Raw genomic sequence first — 24,650 nt, 5'->3', positions numbered from 1 at the left:
CAAGAAATCAATCAACTTCATTCAACACAAGGTTTTAATGAGAATAAACCTTTCTCAGGTTTTAATGAATAGACAATTTGTTTTCAGATCAATTAAAACAGCATATACAACTGCATTGATTGTGATTAGAGAGCTTTAACAAATCAGGAAGAACAGTTTTTATTAAACCTAGAATTAACAGATTCAATTTCAAAAGAACAGATTTAGTTCTTGACAGAAATAAGCAAAACCAGAAACGAGTGCAGGGATGAGAAGAAAGGCACACAAGTTTTTATACTGGTTCACTCATACAGAGCTACATCCAGTTTCACCTTACCCCAAGGTGGAATCCACTAAAACAAACAGTACCAATCACTTACAATCACAGCAGTTCTTGAACACTACAAGAACAATACAACCAATGCTGAAAAACCCTATTTCAGCACACCTTGCACTCCAAGAAACCCTATCAAAGAGTGACTAACACTTACACATTTACAAACCAGAATAAAGGAAAGATTACACCTGAAAAGAAGATGCAAGAACTCAAAACCAGTAGTTCAATTTGCTGCAGAACTGCACCAGCACCTTCACCAAGATCAAAGGTTTCCTAGAACAAGCACACTTGAAAATCTCTTTGGAAAACCTTTCAAAAATCTTTCAATCCTTCTTCTCACATGGAAAACGTTTGATCTCTGTCAAAAACGTAATTGCTCAGCACTTTTTCATGTGAGAGAGACTTTTCTTTATATAGAAAACAGTTTCTAACTTCTTTTCAAAAAACAGTTGAAAAGCAGTTATGAAAACAAAAAATTCATTTTTGAACTTAACAGATTTATTTTGTGAAAACCGCCAACTCAGCTACCTGAAATAACTGTCTGAGTTGTACCTTTGGTGCCCTAACTAACTTGTGAAAAACCTTTCAGCTGACCAAAGAATAAACCTGTTCTTTCACAGTGAAACATATTAAATGATAGCAAGTAGGCCAGCTCAGCTTTAACTGAAATAACTAACTAAGCTTTACCTGTGGTGTTTTATCAAAATTTTAGAAAAGCCTTCTAACAGAGAAGAAATAAACCGATTCTTTCTCCAAAAAACAGATTTATTTGTGTACTGATTTAAAACTTTTAAGAGCACTTTAAAAAGCTTTTCAAAAACCATTTAACCACATCATGTGCTTGATCTAGGCTTGGTTAGGCATCTAGGATGGATCATGTAGCAAAAGGCAACCTTACACAAATACAAGCCTACATACAAGATCATCTAAACCTATTACAAACATTACAACAAACTAGCTATTTTTCTACATCAAACACACACTAACACTAGGTAGAGAAGAGGCTTCATCCATCTTCAACACATATGACATGAAAGACCAGATTATATTTCAAACCGCAGACAAAGTCATATAAACCTCCATCGACTCTCATCAACTGAATAACTCCATCTATGTGAATCCATTATATTAGTAGAGTCAGGATGTCTCATTACGGGTCTGACAAATCAATACATCCTAACAAAATCTCAACACGGTATTTCCTTTCCTGAAAATACTATATCTTGATCACACTTTCACCTCATTACATACATCATTTAACACATTAATACTCCCACCATTCAATCACATCATATTTTTAACTTTTTAAACAATCCAAATATATATAAAAATTCACTTAAATACATAACTAAGTTCCAAATATATGCTCTCTAAATCATTCATCATCTAAAATCAAACAACCACTACTCAACAAACATCTCATTTTAGTAATTCAACAAAATATTCAAAAATAGTTCAACTCATTTATTTTATCTTTGAAACACTTTCAATTCTCAATCACAGACACTTTCAACACTTTATTCATCTTAAAATTAATATAAAATATTCAAAATCAATTACTTCAATATATTACTTTCAGTCAACTTCTTATGCATGTAGTATGTATATGGACAATGAAATTTTTTTCATATCACTAATAAAAGAATAAAATACTGAAGTATTTTAGGAGTATTTTAATTTTTATATAAATAATTTTAAGAATAAGTTTTTTATTCTCCAAAGAACAATGAAATAAAAGAACCCTAATTTAAGTGTTCGTCTCATCAGTAATACCGCTGAAACAAACACAGCATAATGGGAAGATGAACAAAAACAACAGAGGAGTAATGCCTGTAAATTATTTAAAAAGTTAATTAATTAAAGTAACTAAATATTTATTTAAATTATAATAAAAAATTATATGAAATTACAAATAATTAAATACACAATTTTAAAAATAACATAAAAATAAAAAAATAGTTGATGTTATTTCACTAAAATTAAAAAATTAAAAAAATGGAGAAAAAAAAAATGGAAAATCGAAAAAATTATAAGTGGAGCTAAATCACGACTTCTTTCCACTAGTTACCAATTTTTATAATTTTTTTTAAAAATTTATTCATTTATGTAGAACGAAACAAAATTGTACCAATAAATTTCCGTGATTGCTTGAAATAATTGCTGTCGGAAATAATTCTTATTGCAGCAAGAAGACAGTAAGATACATATTAAATTATTTTTATATACATTTATGGAGGAGCAATTAGTAACAAATCTGACAGATAAATCAATCAATGAAGAGGAGAAATGAATATGGATCAGATGCTTTATGGTGTGTTAGGATTATGGATCAGATGTATGAATAGAGAAATGAATTTTAAGTAATTCGAGAAAAAAATAAGAAAAAAATTAAGTTAATGCAAAATTATTTGGATTAAGATATAGAATGAATTTGTAGAAAAATTTATAAAAAATTAAATAAAAAATCCGTCAGCAATCTAATAAATGTGAATGAATTTTTATTTTTTTTTAAAATATTAAAACTGTGAATTTATAAATTTATTTTTATTTTTAAAAATAATTAAAAAGTGAAATAATTTTTTTATATATTTAAGTTAATTAAAATTTTGTATATTATTTTCGGTTGATTAATTAAATTTTATAATTTGTTCATTTATATTATTAATTTATTCTCTTTTAGTGAGACAGCTAAGCAAAACCAGAATAGGCAAGTGTACCCTACCAGAATTGTTTTACAGTGTGTTAAGATTATGGATGAGATGACTGAAAGAGGTAATGAATATGAAATAGTTTTATAGAGAAAAATTGAAAGATAGTAAAAGTTAATTTGTAAGAAAAATCTATTAAAATTTATAAGTGATATAATAGATATTAGAAAATTTTAATATTTTTAAAATGATAAAAATCTTAAATTTTGTAAGAAAAATTTATTAAAATTTGTAGGGTATATAATAGATGTTAAAAAAAAATATTAATTTTTTAAAATGATAAAAATATGAATTCATAATTTTATCTTTATTTATAAAAAAAATAAGAAAATTAAATAACTTATTTATAAATTTTAGTTAATTAAAATTTTGCATATTATTTTCGGTTGAATAATTAAAATTTGATAGTTTTTACCTTTATATTATTGTTTTCTTTTAGTGATCTATAAATAGACAAAAAAAAACAGTGGACTAATGCCTATAAATAGTTACAAGAAGAGACTCCAACACACCACAAAACTCAAAACTGAGAATAAGAAATCTGCAAAATCAAAGAATGGGTTATGCTAGGGTTGCTCCTTTGGTTCTCTTCTTGCTTGCCACTTCCAGTATGAAAATTCCCATTCGTCATCGTTTATGTTTATATATGATCTACACAAAATTATTATGCATATTTGGTTTGTTCTGACTTTGAAATTTCATTTTCAGTGATGTTTTCGATGAAGAAGATAGAAGCTGTAGTTTGTTCAGGTGTTTGTTCACCGTTTGAGATGCCACCATGTGGATCAAGTGACTGTCGCTGTGTTCCTTATGGACTATTTATTGGTTCCTGCATTCATCCAACTGGACTTTCAGCTGCGGCAAAGATGATAGATGAACATCCCAACTTATGTCAGTTTCATGAAGAATGCATGAAGAAAGGAAGTGGAAACTTCTGTGCTCGTTATCCCAATCACTATATGGATTATGGTTGGTGCTTCAACTCTGATTCTGATGCACTTAAAGGCTTCTTGGCCATGCCTAGGGCAATCTCCAAGTAATGTGTATGCCTGTGAAAGGTGGTCATGTTGTATGGTCGTGCATTGTGATGCATGATGCATCTATGCTTTAAATAAAAACAGTGTTTCATCTTACTCATACTTGTTCCTCTACTCATAAAAACAGTGTTCTATCTTACTCTTAAAAATAATGATACACTAACCCTTTAAATCCAACATAATTATATACAACATTAAAATTTTAGCATTATTTCTCTTTTTTTGTTAACACTGATAAATGAAAATAAATGAAAATGGGGTGATTTGTCACTGTTTCTGTAACCACAAAAGCTTGATCTTTCATTGCTAATTATGAGTATTGATGATGCAGTACAATCATGAATGATTATAGTTGCTTATCCAATCAGCAATCAAGATTATTATTAACTAATTGGCTGCGGGTGAATACAATATACTTGATGTTGTTGAGGGTTGGTTAATAAAAACATTCTTATGTATTAAGTGCATAAATTCGTTGGTTATAGTGATGGTCATAACAAAAATAAAAATACGTGTATTGAGTTAGATTCCTTTATGAAAATTTAGTTTAATCGAAGTTCATAGTCTACCTATTAGTAAACAGTTTGAGGTGAAAACGATTTTGACTAGGGCTTTCGACCATTCATAATCACTCAAAGAATTTTAATTCATCTATTCTTTAAGGTTGTGCTTGTGCTTGGATTTTGGATTGGAGAATGAAAGTAAGAATTGTAGGAGTGAAATGTGTGAGAGAAAGGTGAAAAAGGAGAATGAAAGTAAGAATTGTAGGAGTGAAATGTGTGAGAGAAAGGTGAAAAATAGTGAGTGTATGTCTGAAATTTTTTTATAAAAGTTTATTATCTAGATTCAAATTACTATATTCAAATGTCTCAAATTAAGGTTGAATTATAATTTGATCGACACATAAATATTTAATTTTTTTTTTCATAAAATCTCCCTTAATTATGGCACTTACAAAGTACTTTAATATATTATTGTAGTTTAAAATTTTGACTAATCGTTTAAACTAAATACGGTATTAACAACTGCAAATGTAGCCCCATTAAATAGATTGAACAAGCAACTAAAATTAGAGATTTGATTTTGTATAATTAAGAAGAGAAAGGTAGAGAGATATACAATTAGTGAAATCAATAACATATATGTTAATCAGGTTAAGTAATAATTTTCATAGTTAGCATTGATTAAAATAGTTAGCATTGATTCATGAGTTAGACAATGCATTAATGAAGCTTATAATCTCTACAAAAGAATTACACTCAATTAGAAACAACTAACCAAGTTGATGACAAGCAATGCACTTGCTGAGAATGAACTTTCACATGAACTTTTTATGCTCTTGGATTTTAATGAGTACACAGTCAGCAGAATCTTCTACACAAGATTATTCTTTCCTTTAAAATATGAAAGTTGTCTTGGACTATGTTTATATTGTATATATAAAAAAAACCAACAACGCATTTTTGTAGAAACTAATAGAAGGAAATAACAAAAGGTAAAAAGTTGTAGAAATTAATTGAATGTAATTGCACGAATTTGCAAAACTGCTGAACTCATATATACATTTTGAATTACTTCAATAATATATATAATAAAATTATAAATACGGAAAGCTATAAAATAAGAATACTAATAGTTTATAAATTTACCACTAATGTAATAATAATAGTAAATAATTTAAGGGAAATAAAATCTGAATTAATAACCAACATCCTCACTTAATTCTGATTTGGAACAACCTTCATGCCCAATAGATCTCTTAACTTATGAATTGATTTTCATAAGTTGAGAATTGATTTTCAACTATGTGCATCACGTAACCTTTTTTGGCCAGTTGTCTCATACTCAACAAATTACTTTTCATATCAAGTACATAGAAAACATCATAGATGTACCTGTGATCACCATTCTTCAATGTGACAAGAATTCGCCCTTTTACAGTCACCGGAACGAACCTGCCATCACCGAATTTCACTTTTGTGCGAAATGAGTCATCCAAATATGCAAACAACTCCTTTTGACCAAACATATGATTCGTGCAACTTGTATCCAAATACCAAGTCTGATTGTATGGAGTTTCATATGATGTGGTTGCCATTAGTATTGCATTATCCTCTTCATCTTGTTCGTGATTACTATCTTCTTGAGCACAATTGGCAGCATGATTATCACCTTTTAATCTACACTCATTTGCATAATGGTCGCGTTTATGACAGTTATCACACTCCACTTTTGATTTACTGTACGTGCCTGCTCGTCCTCCGCGACATTCTTTTCACTCCATTCACCTCGTCCTATAAAAATTCCAAGGAGAGATACTTCAAAATATTAGTTGAGCCGGACGGTAAGCCATTTTTCTATGACTCGGAGGGAAAAACAAAATTCCCCTTTCATTGGACCCAGATGCCCACCCGTTATGCATCTTGACCAAGGTCCTCCATGACTCTCAAGATAAAGAATTTTTTCATGTGTTTGATCAACTTCCAAATAGGCTCCCTACTCATAAAGTTTTAACCGTATATGAGTTGTCCCAACGATGGGCCAATTTGACCGGTATATTACGTTTTCATATACTTGTATATTTATTTCATATGTTGAGTTTAATTCATTTGTGTTTTGCACAAATTATGCCTCACATCGTCCTCAAATCAATGAATGTATTAAAACAATTGAAAATATAGGCGATAAAGAGATAGAAGGCTTCTCTTGAGTTGATAGGAGCAGGAACATCTACCTCTATCATTTTTTTTTATCAGCAATAAATTAATAGAATAAAAATGAGACACTTAAGGGGTGTCTCAACCCTTATATATAATACCCTCATAGTTTAAACAAACAACAATACAAATCAGAGTTAATGGGGCACTTAACACTAAAGACCATAAAGTACAAAGGCTTCCCAAACCAGAAAAAATTGATCAGCACAGACACCAGCAGAAAACATACTGCTGCATATAGTAAAAGCAACTCCCTCCCATCCCTTTAACCCATGAAAAATCCATCTACCTCTTGTTTAAGACCAAAAACCCACGGTAATCCCAGTCATTACTATAAGCAAACCCCAGGTGTTCATATTTCAATACTACAGCATAGTGGTAATGATCTTCAGAAGCAAAATTGGCCATTTGGATTACATCTGTAGACCCTAAAGACACAGCCTTAAGCATCTGTAGACCCTCAATACACAGCCTTAAGCATGTGCAGCTTGAGGTTGTTTTGGCCAAAGCAGACACGATCCAGCAACACACATTCCTCCTTCATCCTAAGTCTATTCCCTGGACACCTCATCTTCAAATATGCCCTCCGAACAGCATGCCCAAACCCCAGATGGACTTAGGCTTCAACTTCCTTGAGTTGTCGCAACTACCATCAGATTCACTTGATGACCGTGGGGACTGCACGCATAGCACATCTTAACAGCACCCGTTAACAGGGTCACCCAAACCTGCAAAGCATACAACACATAGCCCCTAACAGAATCACCCAAACCAGCATAGCACATCCTACCAGCACCCATTAAAGCTGCGTGTCCTGACAGCAACCGTCCCCTTCATCCCCCAGACGTCAACCGCACCCCTGCTCATCCCCCCCACAGATGGTACCACTGGTATGACCAGCTGCATAAATCAAACTTGAGCTGCACCCGAACTCCAAACTGGTATGAAGTCTGTATACCTTCAACCAAAACCTGCACACCTTAAATATCAGTATACAGGCCCTTGCCGTCCAACTAGCAACTTTGCATGCACACACCTGGATTTAGAACCCAATCCGAAAAAGCATAGTTGAAGGAGTTTGTCCCAAACTTCAGCTTGAGCCACACTGACAGTTGGGCTATGTGAACAATCTATTCTACATCAGCTGTCCCCTGCTTGAACACCACCAAATTTCTTTGGTCCCACATACTTCTAACAATAGCAACCCAAACACCCTTCCAAATTTGATTATGTTTAACACTCAGATGGGGCAGATAGAAACTCTCGAAGTGTATTAAAATATCCTTATTCTGCACAAGTGTGATGCCAAACCATCTGAAACATAGGATCCATACCCTCTGCGCATAGGCACATTCTATAAAGAAGTGTTGTGTTGTTTCTTGCGTTTCCTTGCAGAACACACACAGTGAAGAGCATACAGCCAATCCTCTCTGGATCAAATTGTCATAGGTTGGAAGTCTCTCGATCAGGATTCTCCAAGCTGTATACAGCGCTTTAGGGACAGCTATAGCTTGCCAGAGTGAAGGAAAAGTGTCTTGCACTTCATTATTTGCTAGACTGCACAAAATAGAGTAGGCGGACTTCACAGAAAACTCACCATCTTGTTCTCCATTCCATATCAAAACATCCTTTCTATCTTTGCGCGGGGTCTTTCTCATAATAAGGCTAAGCAACTCTTCCTCCATCACACTTTCCCATGCGAACCTGGACCTTCTCCACCTTAGCCTCCAGCTCCACCCATTGTCCTCCCAAACACCCATTTCTCCCAGCACCTTACCTTGGTCCAGCGAAACCGAATGCAACCTAGGAAACAACACTTTGAGCTCGCTGTTCTCCAACCAAACATCTTCCCAGAACCTGACCTTATCCCCTGCTCCAACATTCCAACCTATCGACTTGTGGAACCATCCTGTCCCCTCCCCCTCACCAGTAACCCTAGATAGGTCTTTCCACCACCAGGAGTAGTAATTGTTAGACACTTCATGTCCTGCTCCCTCCCAGTCATACTTAGAGACTAGTATCTCCTTCCATTTCCCTTCTTCCTCAGTCAGCATCCTCCATTTCCATTTTGCTAGTAAGGCATAGTTAAACGTTCTAACATCCTTAACTCCTAAACCCCCTTCCTCCTTTGGCTTGCACACAATGCCCCAGCTGACCCACGAGATACGTTTATTTTCCGCCCCCTATGCCCATACAAACCTCCTTTGAATACTTGCAATCGTCTTACATACTGACACTGGCGCTTTAAATAAGGACAAGTAGAATAGAGGAACAAATGTTAGGACCGATTTAACCAAGCAAACTCTACCTGCTAGTGACAAGCATTTCCCTTTCCAAGTACTAAGTCTAGCTTTAACTTTTTCCACCACTGGCTTCCAAAATTGCGTTCTCCTAGGATTCCCACCTACTTTTAAACCCAAGTACTTGAAAGGAACCTGCATTAATCCACAATTGAGACTTCTTGCGTAGGTTTCTAGCGAGCTCCTACCAACCTTGATACCTGCCAACTTAGATTTATGGAAGTTTACCTTGAGTCCAGATGCCAGCTCAAACATCCTAAGAATTGCCTTAATGGTAAACACATTAGAGAAGGAGTCTTCACACATAAAGAGTGTGTCGTCCGCAAATTGCAGCATGCTACACTCTATCTCATTTCTCCCCACTTTCACTCCTCTTAAAAGGTTTTCCTTAGACGCAGAACGTACTAGGCCCGCCAAACCTTCCGCCACAACAAGAAACAGGAACGGAGCCATGGGATCCCCTTGCCTCAAACCCCTAGTCAGTCTAAACTCCTTTGTCGGACATCCATTGACCAGAATAGATACTGTTGCTGATTCTAAGCAGCCTTGCACCCACTTGATCCATCTCACATGAAACCCCAGCCTATTTAACATATCCAACAGGAAACTCCACTTGACCGAGTCATATGCCTTTTCGAAATCCACCTTCAAGAACACACCCCTCCTCCTCCTTCTTCGTACATCTTCAATCACCTCATTAGCCACCGGAACACTCTCTAGTAGCCCCCTTCCTTGCATGAAGGCTGATTGGTTTTCATCAATGACCATAGGTAGAACAATTTTGATCCGATTCGACATGACCTTGGACATAATCTTATACATAGCTCCCACAAGAGAGATAGGTCTGTACTGATCAATTGTAGTTGGATCCTTTACCTTTGGGACTAGAGCAATAAAGGACGCGTTACACCCCTTCGGCAAGATCCCTGTCTCTTGAAAACTATGTACTGCTCCCATAACATCTTCCTTTAGGGTCTCCCAATTAGCTTTAATAAAGTTGAAATTAAAACCATCTGGGCCCGGGCTCTTAGTCCCCTCGCAATTCCACACCGCCTCCCTGATTTCCTCCTCGGAGAACACCTCAATCATTCTCAGGCTTACCTCTTCAAGAAGAGATCTAAACCCTAAACCCTAGATCAGGGGTGGCCTTAAATCTCTCCTCAAACACTCGCTTTACTTCCCTTCATACTGCCTCCGGTTCCTCACACCATAGATTATTTAAGTCAACTCCTTTAACTTCATTCTTGATTCTTCTCCATCTTATAGTAGTGTGATAGAATTTAGAATTAGAGTCCCCATATTTGAACCAGTTGGACCTGGCTTTTTGCCTATAAAGGGATTCCATCTTTTTCTCTACCAATTTTTGCTGGCTTACAAGTTCCAATCTTCTCAACTTTTCACCCTCCACCAAGTCAGATACACCATCCTTGACATCAATATCCTCAATCTCCTTCAATATCCTGCGCTTTTCGTCCTCAAGATTCCCAAACACACTCCTATTCTACTCTTTAAGATCCAGCTTTAGAAGTTTGAGTTTCTCTTTAACTTTTGTTATATTGTCGCCCAGCACCTCATAAGATCCCCATTTACCCCTCACCAGATCCTTAAACCCGGGCTCCAATAGCCATGCATCAATAGACTTGAAAGGTTTTGGCCCCCAATCTTTACTCCATGATTTCACTACTATTGCACAATGATCTGAAACTTCCCTTGTTTGTATGTATTGCTTGCTCATAGGCCACACTTGTAGCCATTCTTCGGATACCAGAATTCTATCCAGCCTACTTTTTGCGGACCCATCTGCCTTAAACCAAGTGAACTTCTTACCTACTAAAGGCAAATCCTCCATAGAATTGCTTCCAATAAAATCATTAAAGTCCCTGATTTCCTTTTTGTTGCTTGTATTTCGTTTAATGCCTTTCCTTTCCGTAGCACACCTGACTGCATTAAAGTCACCACAACAACACCACACCTTATCCTGATGAATACTTCTGATAACAGACACATCCTCCCACAGAGCCACCTTCTCAGTCGGATTACAAGCAACATAGACGTTAATTATAATACAGGAACAGTTTGACTTAACATGGTGCCCCACAATAGCAATAAAACCTTTCCCTACCGTATGAGACACGTAGTGGAAGGCTTGCTTGTGCCACATAGATAATGTGCTTCCAGCCCCATTCACACCTTCATTATGCACCCATCCCACCTTATTATCTCCCCACAAAGAGAAACACCTGCTATCTGAAAACTCGGTTAATTTAGTTTCTTGCACACACACAAACTCCGCACCCTCCTTACCTATGATATTCCTAAGATACTTAGCCTTCACACCCCCCCAGCCCTCTAATATTCAGGCTGATAACTATCATGGGATACCTCCTCTGTCACCCTCCATAAAATTTCTCAAAACTTGGTTGTCCCTATCCTCCAAGGTTTCCATTTCCTTAATTAACATGCCTGCATCCTCAGAACAGGTTGTCCCCAGATGCTTTCCAACTTCCCAAATCTAAGTTTCTTCCGATTGGGTGGCTTCCCTTCTAAGACGATTGTTGCATTCCACAATTTCAGAATCTGACATAGCATAAGTTTTGGAACTTAACCTAGTTGAGTAACTGTTCCCTTGATGAAGAGACACCAAGCCCCCCTTCGATCTCCACCGTCGCTGAACAGTGAGGGTCCCCTTCTCCAATAGTGCTCTTAAGTGTCGCACTCTCTCTAGTGTGATACCATCTTCCACCATAGCTCCACCTTCCTTTCCGCGATGACAGCCTACCGCCTCGTTACCCATTCCGCCCTCTGCTTTCTCCACTTCAACCTCGTTGCAAATCGTAGCGACGCCGATTTGATTTTCTTCCTGACTACGTTGTGAGGGCGCATCTCCTCGAACGACCTCGCCCGTATTGGGTTCATCCTTCGTGCTCACCGCCGCTGACAACCGCCCAGCACCGCCCAACTCCTGCGTCTGAGTCAATACGCGATTTGCATTGTGGCTCTCAAAATTCTGATTGCACTTTCCGCTGGTTTGGGCTTCAATGCTAATGGGCCTGGGCCTAGCATTACTAACTGCCTCCACTACCTCTACTAAGCTCACCATCGACTGATGAAGAGCCACACACGCATCACTGACACGTCTTTGCGTGTCAGACACACAAGTCCTCTCCGCTAAGGCTCCCTGCGTGCACAGGTCTTTTCTAGTTGTAAATAGCCCACTTTTTTGCTGACAACTTTCGTGTCGTTCTGAACATTCCTTATCCATTGCTTTTGGTGCACACGTTGTTGACCTACCCTCTCCTCCCCCAGATACCTTTTCCGGCCACCCAAACCTTGCTTCACTACCGTCGTCGTCCTCGCTGAACTTCTCAGAGACCAGCGAGTCTGCCACAAAGGATTCTACTGAGGATGAGCTAATAGAGGACCCTTCGTTGTGAAATGCACACTTGCAACAGAAGTCTATTCTACCAGATTTTGTTGCCTCCTCAACAACAGTGACATTATATAATCTCCCATTAATACGGAACTCCTTGGATAAATCTGCTTTACATGACTTTAGCATCCTAACCTGGCACCAGGCATATTCCAAGCGGTCCCAAGATAGAGTAGCTTCATCTATCTCCACCACCGTAGCCACTTCCCCCACGACTTTTGATAGACACTCCTTGCTCCATAGATTGAGCGGCAACCCATAACATCTGACCCACACTCTTTTATACCTTACAACGTCATGCTCAGTCCAAGGTTTAATTTATGCGAAAACACTGTAGAACCACTCCTTATGCGATTTCACCAGGTCTTCCATTCTTCCTTCCGCCTTAGGTGACAGCAGAACTTGGTCGTCACCCAAAAACTTCGTATTGAACATAGACATCCCTCCCTTAAGGCACTCCTCTCGCATTGTTTCAAAGTTAAACTCATCCAACATACGACCAATCATACTCTTAGTCAACCAAGGAAGAGACAGCACCCTGGTTGTTATACTTGGGCCGCTCCACTGACCTTGTGCTGGTCTTTTTACTGCGTCCGCATACGACTTAACGTTATAGCTATTCGTAACCATTGCTTCCTTCCCACCTTTCTCCCTCCAAACCTCCTTGATCTTCCTCGTTATGTTGCTCTGTGCATCACCTCCTGATGGTTTCACTTCAGCATAGTAAGACGCGTTTCCTTTGTTTCCTAGCCCGTCTCTTCTATACCTTGGTATATTAACATAGAGCTTCATATTTCCAACGAAACAACTGTCCAGGTCCCTCTCCAAGCTCACAACATTTCTTACACCAAAAAATCTCACAAACCCGAATCTTCTTCCCCATCTATTCCTCCTCCTTGATATGAATACTTCCTTAACCCTAGCCCACTTCTAAAACACTTCCAATATATCGCGTTCCCCATGACTGTCTGGGAAGTTGGAGAAGAAGAAGGTTGTGAAAAAATTAGCATATGAATGATTCCCCCGCTCCGCGTACCCTCCGCTCCTCCGCTCCGCGTACCCAATGACTGAAACATCTACCTCTATCATTGATTTAGTGTCTTTGGTCAACACTAAACAACCCACAAATCCAAAGAAGAGAGGGCGTCTCACTCGGGCGCCTCAACGTCGTATTGAGACAGGGTTGTCTTCCATTCTCCCGGAGAATGCCTCTAACTTGCTTTATTATTAAAAAATATTTAATAACAGAAAAAGCAGTCTACACATTTATAATATAAAAAATACGTTGCCATTAGATATATAAACATTTAAAAAAAAATTATCATAATATTAGAAAACTAGAGCTTATAAACCCCAACACAAAATCGCTTTCACATGTAACTGTTTACTAAAAATTACATTATTATTATTATTCTAGCAAAATGTATACTTAAGTCTTAGCACTTCAAGATATTTTAGTGTAAAATGTGCTATATTCCTTTTTTTTCAAGATAATATTTATTTATATTTATCTTTAAAAAAATATCTTCGTAGGACGTATAGTCAAGTAATTATGATGATAATAAATATTCTAAATAAAGAAAATAAGGATTACTTTATGTATGTTATATCTCTTTTATAATATTTTAATTTTAATGAAACTTAACATATTCATATTATTTTGTACAATTTTTTTAAGTATTTTATTATCCGAACCAATAAATTTAGAGCAGTTAGTATCTGTTAAATAATATGAACATTAACTATATGCAGTTATCCTTATATTTTGCTGATATTTATTGAATGGTAATCACCTCGGACCTGATTATAACTATCTCAGTATAGATGTAAAAATCAATATTATTATTAATTACTAAAACATTTATATATACATGTCATAAAATTTACCTCCCAATCCATAAAATTTCAATATTATCAACTTACAAAGATTTACCTCCCAATCCATAAAATTTCAAAAAGAAATGTGTTGGTAGATTTGAAACTTATACACCCTTAAATGCTAGCATAGTCTCTTTCTCCGTGAGACCTTTACATTAGAGCTTGTCTGACTTCTTCACCCCGCTCCTTCACGTACTTATGTTGATCCAACCAATAGATACAACTATCACCAAAATCCGAAGAATGTTACAAAGTATGTGACCCGATTTCTTTAGTCACGTGCTTTAAATTGTTTTGTGCAAAACAATAAATCTCGCAGAGGATGAGGATGCAGGAGATGGTGAGGAAGAGGTTGAGGCTTCTGAGGAGGTAATCAAGGAAGGGGAAGAGAAACATCACCCCATCTGAAACAATATCTCCTCCTCTCGCTCCTACACTACAACCTACATAAGAGCAAGAACAACCTCAAAATCTCGATCACGTACGAGGAACTGTTCTCACCATTGTTGGAGGCTTCGCAAGTGGAGGAAGTTCAAATGCAAGACAAAAAAGGAAGCTTAGGAGTATCACTTCAATAAACTCCTTAACACCTCATTTGTTGTCTCTTATCACCTTCTCCAATGAAGATTTTTGTGTAAACAACCTCGTCCATGATCCAATGTTTGTTACAACTACCATAATCAACTAGCAAGTTTGTAAAGTCCTCATTGATTAGGGCAGCTAAATAGTTGTCCTTCCTCATTCTATGATCAAGTCCTTTCAATGATCAAGAAAGTATTAACCACTAGACCAGGCAAGTTCTTTAGTCATATTATCATTTTTATTATACTTATTATTATTAATATAATTTATACATATTAATAATAATAATAATAATAATATAAATTATATTCATATTACTAATATTATATTCATATTATTAATATTATATTCATATTATTAATATTATATTCATATTATTAATATTATATTCATATTGTTAATATTGTTAATATTATTAATAATAATAAGTATAATAAAAATCATAATGATACTAAAGAAATTGTTTGGGGGTAGTGGTTAAATTTAATTCCCGTTTCATGGTGCCAAAATTACATACGGATATAATTCGTATGTAATTACATACGGAAAAAATCCGTGTGTAATAATCCGTATATAATTCGCATTTTTCTTGTAGTGTAGGGGGTATGTAGACCTTCTTACTACTCTTGGTACTAGTGGAGCATATCGTACTTTAACTGTGAGGTATATATTGGTTAAGACCAATACTTCTTATGATGTGCTGATTGGACGCCAAACTATCAATCAACTTGACATTGTCATATCGACACTACACATGACCATGAAGTTTCTAGTAGAAAATGACAATTATGACTGTAAAAAAAAACAAAGACACCTTGGGAATGTTACGCACATAGTTCATGACTAACACCTTATTTGATGAAGGCCTCAACTTCAAGTAGTACAACACAAATGAAGTTTATCATTAAGGTCCCTCACCAACACGATGTTCCTCGACCAGATCTCAACATAGAGGAAATACATCCTATCAAGGATGAACATGAAGAACAAATTGAGGAAGTTGACCTGGATCCCAAGGCCGAATTTGAAGAAAATAAACCCAACCTTGATGAACTGATGATCAATGTATAACTCGGTTCTCTCCCCATTCAAATCACTCGAGTTGGGAAAACTATTCGCCGAGTACTACGGAATGAGATAGAACAAGTACACCTCAACAATGTTGATTTGTTCGCGTGAAGCCCATCTGACATGCCTGACATTGATCTAGATTTCATGTGCCACAAGCTTTCTATTTTACCTCAAGAAAATCCAATGGCTCAAAGAAAATGTAAATTAATGAAGAAAGACGTCAATCAGTTGATCAAGAGGCCGGGAAACTATTGAAGGTCGACTTCATTAGAGAGATTGTTTACCACCACATGGTTGTTGAATGTGGTGATGGTAAAGAAGTTCAATGGTAAGTGGAAGATATGTATAGACGATGCATATTTAGACAAAGTCTGCCCAAAAGTCACATATCCTTTACCAAGTATTGATCGACTGATTAATAATAGGTCGTAACATGAGCTCCTATGTTTTGACAACGCTTATTCTAAATACAACCATATTAGAATGTATCCTTATAACAAGGACAGAACAACGTTTATGACTGAAGGCGACAACTTTTATTACAAGGTCATTCCATTTGGCCTAAAAAAAGGTTAGTGCCACTTGCCAGCGTTTAATGGATAAAATTTTTATGTATCTCATAGGTTCCACCATGAAATTTTATGTAGATGACATGGTGATCAAGTCAACATCCATATAGAAGCACCCACTCTTTATAGAGAAGGTGTGCAACCAAATTTGAACACATAACATGCGCCTTAACCTTGAAAATTGCATTTTTGGTTGGAGGCAGAAAATTTCTTGTTTTCATGATTGCACAAATAGGATATGAGGTCAATCCCGATAAATGTGAAGCCATTTTGAGCACAAGGAGTCAAAGTAATCTCAAGGAACTCCAACAGCCAAACGGAAAGCTTGTTTCCCTTTTCAAGTTTACTCCCAAGCTCGTCGAGAAGTCAAAACCATTATTCCCGTTATTAAAGTTTTGTAACAAAATTCGAGTGGAACCAACAATCTGAAGAGATTCAAACTTAAGCGAGATATTGCTTCTTTGCAAACTTTGGTGAGCCTTCTTCCACATTCTACTCTTATTCTCTCTTTGGCAGTATCCTACTTGGCAATACGTTTAGTTTTGGTCTATAAAGAAGGCAAGAAACATCTATATGTATATTTCACTAGCAAAACTCTATAATCGACTGAAGAAAGATATTAAGTCATTGATAAGCTCATCCTTGCCTTAGTTTTTTCGACTCGAAGACTCAGACATTATATCAAGAGCTTTAACATTACCATTCACATCCACTACCCCATCAAACAAGTTCTGCAAAAGCCCGAACTCACTGGTAGAAAGACAACTTTATCATTGGAATTATAAGAGTTTGAGTTCACCTATGAAGGTCGAGAACTAATCAAGGAAAAACTATTGACCTATTTCATTGTCAAGCTACCTCAAATCAACGAAAAACAGGAAAGATGGACTCTTAACGTAGATGGATCTTCCAAAAAAAAAAGGTAGTGGAGTTTGAATGATACTTGAAGGTTCAGATGAAATCACACTTGAACAAGCATCCATCTCCTCAGTGTTTTTCCTTTTCAGGCTTTCCTACTCCCTAGTGTTCTTCCTTTTCAATCTTTCCAACTCCCTTTTCAACTCTAACACTACTGTCACCAAGTCTATCCGGTGATCTTCCTCTACCACCTGTCTTTCGCTTCCTATCATGCTTATAGTATCTACCATGTGGTTTCTCAATAGATTTTTCTTCTAACCCAACGGTGTGCGTCAAAAATGTTCTTACACAGTTCAACAAGATTAGATTTTCTCTATCGAGACTCCAGTCTCTCGGTGGTATGTACTTGTAAAGACACTCCGATGCTCAAGTCAACGGTGAATATATCTAGATTATGAGTATTATAATCAGAGAAACATTACCTTTTTTTCCTTTGGATCCTCGTCTATTTATAGTTTACTTATGACCTTGAGGATTATCTCATACACATAAAAACCTAATACTCTTTTAATCCTATTTAGGAGCTTATTTAGGAAGTGATTATTGTGATTAGTTACATTGTGTCCAAATCCCGAATTATTTTTTTTAGTGAGGTTCATGTTTGAATCGAATGAGTGATATACCAAAATATCATTCGGTATTCGACAAAACAGTGGAGTGGATAATGGAATCATATAACTATAAAAATACGAATAAAGTAGTCTAATTAACTTAATATAATTCAATATCTACTCATTTGATATCAGAATGTTCTTAGGTACATGAAACTCATTCAAGATCTACTCATTTGATATCAAAATCTTATACATGCAAGTTTTCAAATATTTATAAGCTAATATTTAAAACAACACTCAAATAGAAACAACTAACCAAGTTGATGAGAAGCAATGCAATTGCTGAGAATGAACTTGTGGGTTTATGACTCACCTTTACCGTTATCTTGGCATAAATGGGAGGTTAATTGCCACAATCAATTGCAATCAATGGGAGATTAATTGTCGCAATCACAATCAATTGCAATCAATGGGAGATTAATTGCAGCAATCAATTGCAATCAATGGGAGATTAATTGCGCAATCAATTGCAATCAATGGGAGGTTAATTACCATTAATTGTATTTATTATTGTTGTCTCCTAGAACCACTATATATAGTGGCTTCCTTCAAGCAATGTAACACACTACAAACAAGCAACACACACTTGCTTCCTCTCTCTTTTCATATACTCTCTATTTCTGTTCTTGGGTGTAAGTGTTTAACCCATATAGAGAGGATTTGTCTTTAGGGCTATTTATCTATTAGTCTGAGAGGAATTCATTGTACTCCCAATATCATTATAGTGAAAGTTTTGGCTCTCTCGCCGGTGGTTTTTTACCTCTATTTAAAGGGGTTTTCCACCTAAAAATTCTGGTATCATTCTCACTTTACTTGTTACTTTAATTTCTCATAATCTTTGGTTGAAATTATCACGCTTCCGCACACGATATCCCTACAAATTGGCATCAGAGCTTTTCGATAATTCAACTAGGATCTATTGTTCAATAATGTCAAAATTGGATATTGAGAAATTTGATGATAAAATCAGCTTTGCTATCTGGCGAGTCCAGATGCTAGCTGTTCTCACCCAGAATGGTTTAAAGAAAGTTCTGGCAGGTAAAATGATGAGACCAACCACTATGACGGAGGAGCAGTGGGATGAGATGGATGAAAAGGCATTGTCTGCAATCCAGTTATGCTTGTCCCGTGAGGTGTTGCGTGAGGTCATCAACGAGAAAAGTACAGCAGGCATATGGAGTAAATTGGAGTCTTTATACATGACCAAAAGTCTTGCAAACAAACTCCGGTTAAAGGAGCGACTCTTTACACTCCGAATGTCTGAAGGTACTCCCATCCAATCTCACCTTGATGAATTTAATTCCATCATAATTGATTTGGAAAATTTGGATGTTAAAATTGATGATGAGGATAAAGCTGTTCTACTTATTGTTTCTCTACCACCCTCGCATCGACAATTCAAAGAAATTATGTTATACGGTAATTATCTTACCTTAAGCTTTGATGATGTCAAGACTAATTTACTAGCCAAAGAAAAATTTGATACTCAAATTCATTCTGAAAGTTCTGGTGAAGGATTAGTAGTTAGAGGGAGAAACCAAGAGAAAGGTAAGAACAATAAGTATAAATCTAGGTCAAAATCTAGAGGCAAGAACTCCAAATATTGTCGTTATTGCAAGAAAAAGGGACACGAGATCTCTGATTGTTATAAATTGAAAAATAAGCAAGATAGAGAAGATAAGGGAAATGGTAAACAACCAGAAAAATTTGGCGAAGCTAGTATTGTTGAAACTGAATCTGATGGGGATTGTTTTGGAGCTTCCAACACTGAACAAAGGTCTAAAAATGAATGGATTCTTGATTCTGGTTGTACTTATCACATGTCTCACAATAGAGATTGGTTTGCCACATATGAACCAGTTTATAATGGTCTTGTTTTGATGGGAAACGATGCTCAATGCAAAGTTGTTGGTGAAGGAACAATCAAAATCAAGACACATGATGGAATTGTTAGAACTTTAACAGGTGTCAGATATGTCCCTGAGTTGAAACGGAATCTCATTTCCTTAGGCACCCTTGAATCTCATGGGTGTAGATACTCAGCTGAAGGTGGAGTTTTAAAAGTGTCTAAAGGAGCTCTTGTGTTACTAAAGGCAATTCGATGTGATAGTTTGCATGTGCTGCAGGGTTCAACTGTTACAGGTTCTGCGGCTGTTGCCTCACCCAACAAAGATAACACCAAGTTGTGGCATATGAGATTAGGCCACATGAGTGAGAAGGGAATTCTAATCCTCAAGAAGAAGGGTCACCTTGGTAACCACTGTACTGGAAAGGTTGATTTCTGTGAACATTGCATTTTTGGTAAGCAGAAAAAGGTTAGTTTTTCTAAAGCCATACACAGAACCAAAGGTACCTTGGATTACATTCACTCGGATCTTTGGGGTCCGTCAAAAGTTCCCTCCAAAGGTAAATGTCGTTATATGATGACAATTATTGATGACTTCTCACGAAAACTGTGGGTGTATTTCCTTAAACATAAGAATGAAGCATTTTCCACTTTTAAAGAGTGGAAATTATTGATTGAGAATCAGACTGGCAAGAAGATAAAGAGGTTAAGGACAGACAATGGCCTTGAGTTCTGTTCGAATGAATTCAATGATTTCTGCAAGAAGGAAGGCATTTCCAGACCCTTCACCATCCCAAGTATTCCACAACAGAGCGGGATTGCATAAAGAATGAATAGAACTATCCTGGAGAGAGTTCGTTGCATGTTCTCCCATTCTGGTTTGAGCAAATCTTTTTGGGCTGAAGCGGCTTCAACGACATGTTATCTGATAAACCGCTCTCCTAACAGATCAATTGATTGCAACATTCCAGAAGAAGTTTGGTCAGGTAACCTTGTTGATTATTCTAATCTTAAAATATTTGGTTGCCCTGCTTATTCTCATGTAAACGAGGGAAAATTAGAACCTCGTGCTAAGAAGTGCATTTTCTTGGGTTATGGCTCAGGGGTTAAAGGCTATCGTTTATATGACCCAGAATCTCATAAAATAATTCATAGTCGAAATGTGACCTTTAATGAAAACGTTATGCTCTCTTCTGCAAAAGATACTGTCATTTCCTCAATTGATACAGGTGACCAGGAAGATGCTCGAGAGAAGGTGGAGTTTGAGATTAAAACACCCGCTCATGAGGAAGATGTTCCCAATTCCTCCAGTACTCAAGATGATCAAGTCACTGCTATTGATGGTACAAATGAACATTTGAGTCCACGTGAGCAAGGTCCACCTAAACGACGAGGATTACCACAGCCGTGGTCTATGGCTCAAGAACTTCCACAACAGAGACCAAGAAAACCGACTCAAAGATTAATTGCAGAATCTGCCAACATCGCTTATGCTTTAACTATTGCACAAGAGATGGGTGAAGAAGGTGAACCCAAGAATTACTCTCAAGCTATCTCTGGTGACGACTCAACAAAGTGGATTGCTACTATGCAAGAAGAAGTTGAGAGTCTTCTCAAAAACGAAACATGGGAATTGGTGAAGTTACCAGAAGGAAAACGAGTCATTAGTTGCAAGTGGATCTTTAAGAGAAAAGAAGGGATCCCTGGTGTTGAGAGTACAAGGAATAAAGCAAGATTTTTTGTAAGAGGTTTTGATCAAGAGAAAGGTATTGACTTTAATGAAGTTTTTTCTCCTGTTGTTCGTCATACTTCAATACGTATATTACTTGCTTTAGTTGCCTTGTATGATTTGGAGTTGGAACAGTTAATTGTGAAAACTGCTTTTCTTCATGGTAATCTTGAGGAAGAGATTTACATCCAACAGCCTGAGGGCTTCGTTGTACCTGGAAAGGAGGACCATGTATGTCGTTTGAAAAAATCTCTTTACGGCTTGAAGCAATCACCAAGACAATGGTATAAGAGGTTTGATTCTTTCATGGTTGGACATGGATACTCCAGAAGTAGCTATGATAACTGTGTTTATTTTCAAAAGACATCTGATGGGTCATTTATATACTTGTTGTTATATGTTGATGACATGTTGATTGCTGCAAGAGATAAATCTTTAGTTAACAAGTTAAAGGCCCAACTTAGTAGTGAATTTGATATGAAGGACTTAGGTCCTGCCAAGAAAATTTTGGGAATGGAGATCAACAGAGATCGTTAAGCTGGAAAACTTTTTTTTATCACAAAAGAAGTATGTTCTTAAGATGCTTGACAAATTTGGAATGCGAGACTGCAAAGCTGTTAATACTCCAATTGCCGCCCACTTCAAGTTTTCTTCAGATCAGTGTCCAAAATCAGACGAGGACAAAAGACGCATGTCACATGTCCCGTATTCAAATGCAATTGGAAGTCTCATGTATGCTATGGTATGTACTAGACCTGATTTAGCTTATGCTGTTAGCATTGTTAGCAGGTTCATGCATAATCCAGGCAAGGCACACTGGGAAGCCATTAAATGGATACTTCGTTATCTGAAAGGTTCTCCGGATCTTGGTTTGGTATTTGATCAACAAAGATCCGATCCCGGAGGAGCAGTTGGCTATGTTGATGCTGACTATGGTGGTGATTTAGATCGGAGAAGGTCACTTTCAGCTTACATCTTTACCCTATGTGGGTCTGCTATCAGCTGGTATTCTTCACTTCAAGCCATTGCGGTTTTGTCCACCACTGAAGCAGAATATATTGCTGCTGTAGAAGGTATGAAAGAGGATATATGGCTTCGAGGCTTGGTAAGTGAACTTGGTCTTCAACAAGATGTTCTTGTTATATTTTGTGATAGTCAGAGTGTTGTCCACTTAACCAGGAATAGTAAGTATCACTCAAGGACCAAGCACATTGAAATTAAACACCATTTTATCCGAGACATTGTTGATACAGGAGATATAATTGTTGAAAAAATTCATACGACCGAAAATCCTGCAGACATGTTGACCAAGCCACTTCCATCGGCTAAGTTCGATCATTGCCTGAACTTAGCTGGTATTATCCATACTTAATCAAGACTTCATGGTGAGAGAGTGTTCCAATCAAAGGCAAGTCAAGGTGGAGATTTGTGGGTTTATGACTCACCTTTACCGTTATCTTGGCATAAATGGGAGGTTAATTGCCACAATCAATTGCAATCAATGGGAGATTAATTGTCGCAATCACAATCAATTGCAATCAATGGGAGATTAATTGCAGCAATCAATTGCAATCAATGGGAGATTAATTGCAGCAATCAATTGCAATCAATGGGAGATTAATTGCGCAATCAATTGCAATCAATGGGAGGTTAATTACCATTAATTGTATTTATTATTGTTGTCTCCTAGAACCACTATATATAGTGGCTTCCTTCAAGCAAAGCAATGTAACACACTACAAACAAGCAACACACACTTGCTTCCTCTCTCTTTTCATATACTCTCTATTTTCTGTTCTTGGGTGTAAGTGTTTAACCCATATAGAGAGGATTTGTTTTTAGGGCTATTTATCTATTAGTCTGAGAGGAATTCATTGTACTCCCAATATCATTATAGTGAAAGTTTTGGCTCTGTCGTCGGTAGTTTTTTACCTCTATTTAAAGGGGTTTTCCACCTAAAAATTCTGGTATCATTCTCACTTTACTTGTTACTTTAATTTCTCATAATCTTTGGTTGAAATTATCACGCTTCCGCACACGATATACCTACATAACTTTTTATGCTCTTGGATTTGATGGGTATACAGTCAGCAGAATCGTCTACACAAGATTATTCTGTTCTGCAAAGTTATTACATTGTATATATAAAAAACATGAACCAACAAACACATTTTCAATTATTGAATCCAAATAAGGAAAGTAATGTATGAAATATTCATAAGTTATTACTTACATAATCTACTATTTATTACTTCAAAATAAACTAATTTAAACTTATAGATAAACCAATTTTAATTTTTTTTAATTTTAATTATTTTCTCCTAAATGGGATAATCTCTTCAAAAATCTTTTATTCTACCCAATGTATTTCAGTGACTAGCTCATGTGTGTAATTGATTTACCCTAAATAGGAGAATCTACTTTCACTGCTTGGTCTAATCATGGCCTGCACTGCTAATATTTTTTATAGTCTTGTCATTTTCTCTGTTCTAAAATTTTATCAGACTAACCGTAATTATGTGAAAAAAGTGGTGATTTGAGAATGAATTGAATGAAATGTTATGTGAAACGTTAAACTTATATTTTTTTATCAGCACTTAAAAACTTATATAAATTTTAGAACTCATTAAAATATTTAAAAAATATAATATATGATAAAGTAATCCTTATTTTTTATTTATTTAGAACATTAATTATTATCATAATTATTTGACTAAGTCTTATGGAGATATTGCTTTAAAGATAAATATAAATAAATAAAAAATCTTGAGAAAAAGGAATGTAACACATTAAACACTGAGTTATTTTTTAAGTGCTAAAAATTAAGCACACATTGTACTTTTGCTAGAATAATAATACAAATAATAATATAACTTCTATACATTCAAACTAGAGCTAATATAATAATTGAAGTGTTCGAGTGAGATATAGTAAA

General features: G+C 36.2%; 2 protein-coding genes across 2 annotated transcripts; one reads left to right on the top strand and one right to left on the bottom strand.

The window, feature by feature from the left end:
* The first annotated feature begins 3,497 nt into the window (after positions 1 to 3,497).
* LOC137821141 (albumin-1-like) lies at positions 3,498 to 4,157 on the top strand. Its single transcript, XM_068625599.1, has 2 exons — positions 3,498 to 3,632; positions 3,733 to 4,157. The coding sequence occupies exons 1-2, from the start codon at positions 3,581 to 3,583 to the stop codon at positions 4,062 to 4,064; spliced, it is 384 nt and encodes a 127-aa protein (XP_068481700.1). The 5' UTR covers positions 3,498 to 3,580; the 3' UTR covers positions 4,065 to 4,157.
* Positions 4,158 to 10,261: 6,104 nt separating this feature from the next.
* LOC137809993 (uncharacterized) lies at positions 10,262 to 11,524 on the bottom strand. Its single transcript, XM_068611095.1, has 3 exons — positions 11,461 to 11,524; positions 10,676 to 11,325; positions 10,262 to 10,579 (listed from the first exon to the last, which is right to left on the bottom strand). The coding sequence occupies exons 1-3, from the start codon at positions 11,522 to 11,524 to the stop codon at positions 10,262 to 10,264; spliced, it is 1,032 nt and encodes a 343-aa protein (XP_068467196.1).
* Between the last annotated feature and the right edge of the window lie 13,126 nt (positions 11,525 to 24,650).

Source organism: Phaseolus vulgaris, chromosome 11, assembly GCF_000499845.2.
Source record: "Phaseolus vulgaris cultivar G19833 chromosome 11, P. vulgaris v2.0, whole genome shotgun sequence".
Classification (NCBI taxonomy): Eukaryota; Viridiplantae; Streptophyta; class Magnoliopsida; order Fabales; family Fabaceae; genus Phaseolus; species Phaseolus vulgaris.
The sequence above is the reverse complement of the archived record's forward strand: the minus strand, read 5'-3'. Positions and strand labels throughout refer to the sequence as shown.

Excerpts from the sequence above, each read along its gene's own strand:
- LOC137821141 (XM_068625599.1), top strand. The coding sequence starts at position 3,581 with ATGGGTTATGCTAGGGTTGCTCCTTTGGTTCTCTTCTTGCTTGCCACT. Across the intron at positions 3,633-3,732 it reads CTTCTTGCTTGCCACTTCCA|TGATGTTTTCGATGAAGAAG; the intron begins GTATGAAAATTC and ends TTTCATTTTCAG.
- LOC137809993 (XM_068611095.1), bottom strand. The coding sequence starts at position 11,524 with ATGGAAACCTTGGAGGATAGGGACAACCAAGTTTTGAGAAATTTTATG. Across the intron at positions 11,326-11,460 it reads TATGGAGGGTGACAGAGGAG|ATAGCAGGTGTTTCTCTTTG; the intron begins GTATCCCATGAT and ends CCGAGTTTTCAG. Across the intron at positions 10,580-10,675 it reads AGCCCGGGTTTAAGGATCTG|AATAGGAGTGTGTTTGGGAA; the intron begins GTGAGGGGTAAA and ends CTTAAAGAGTAG.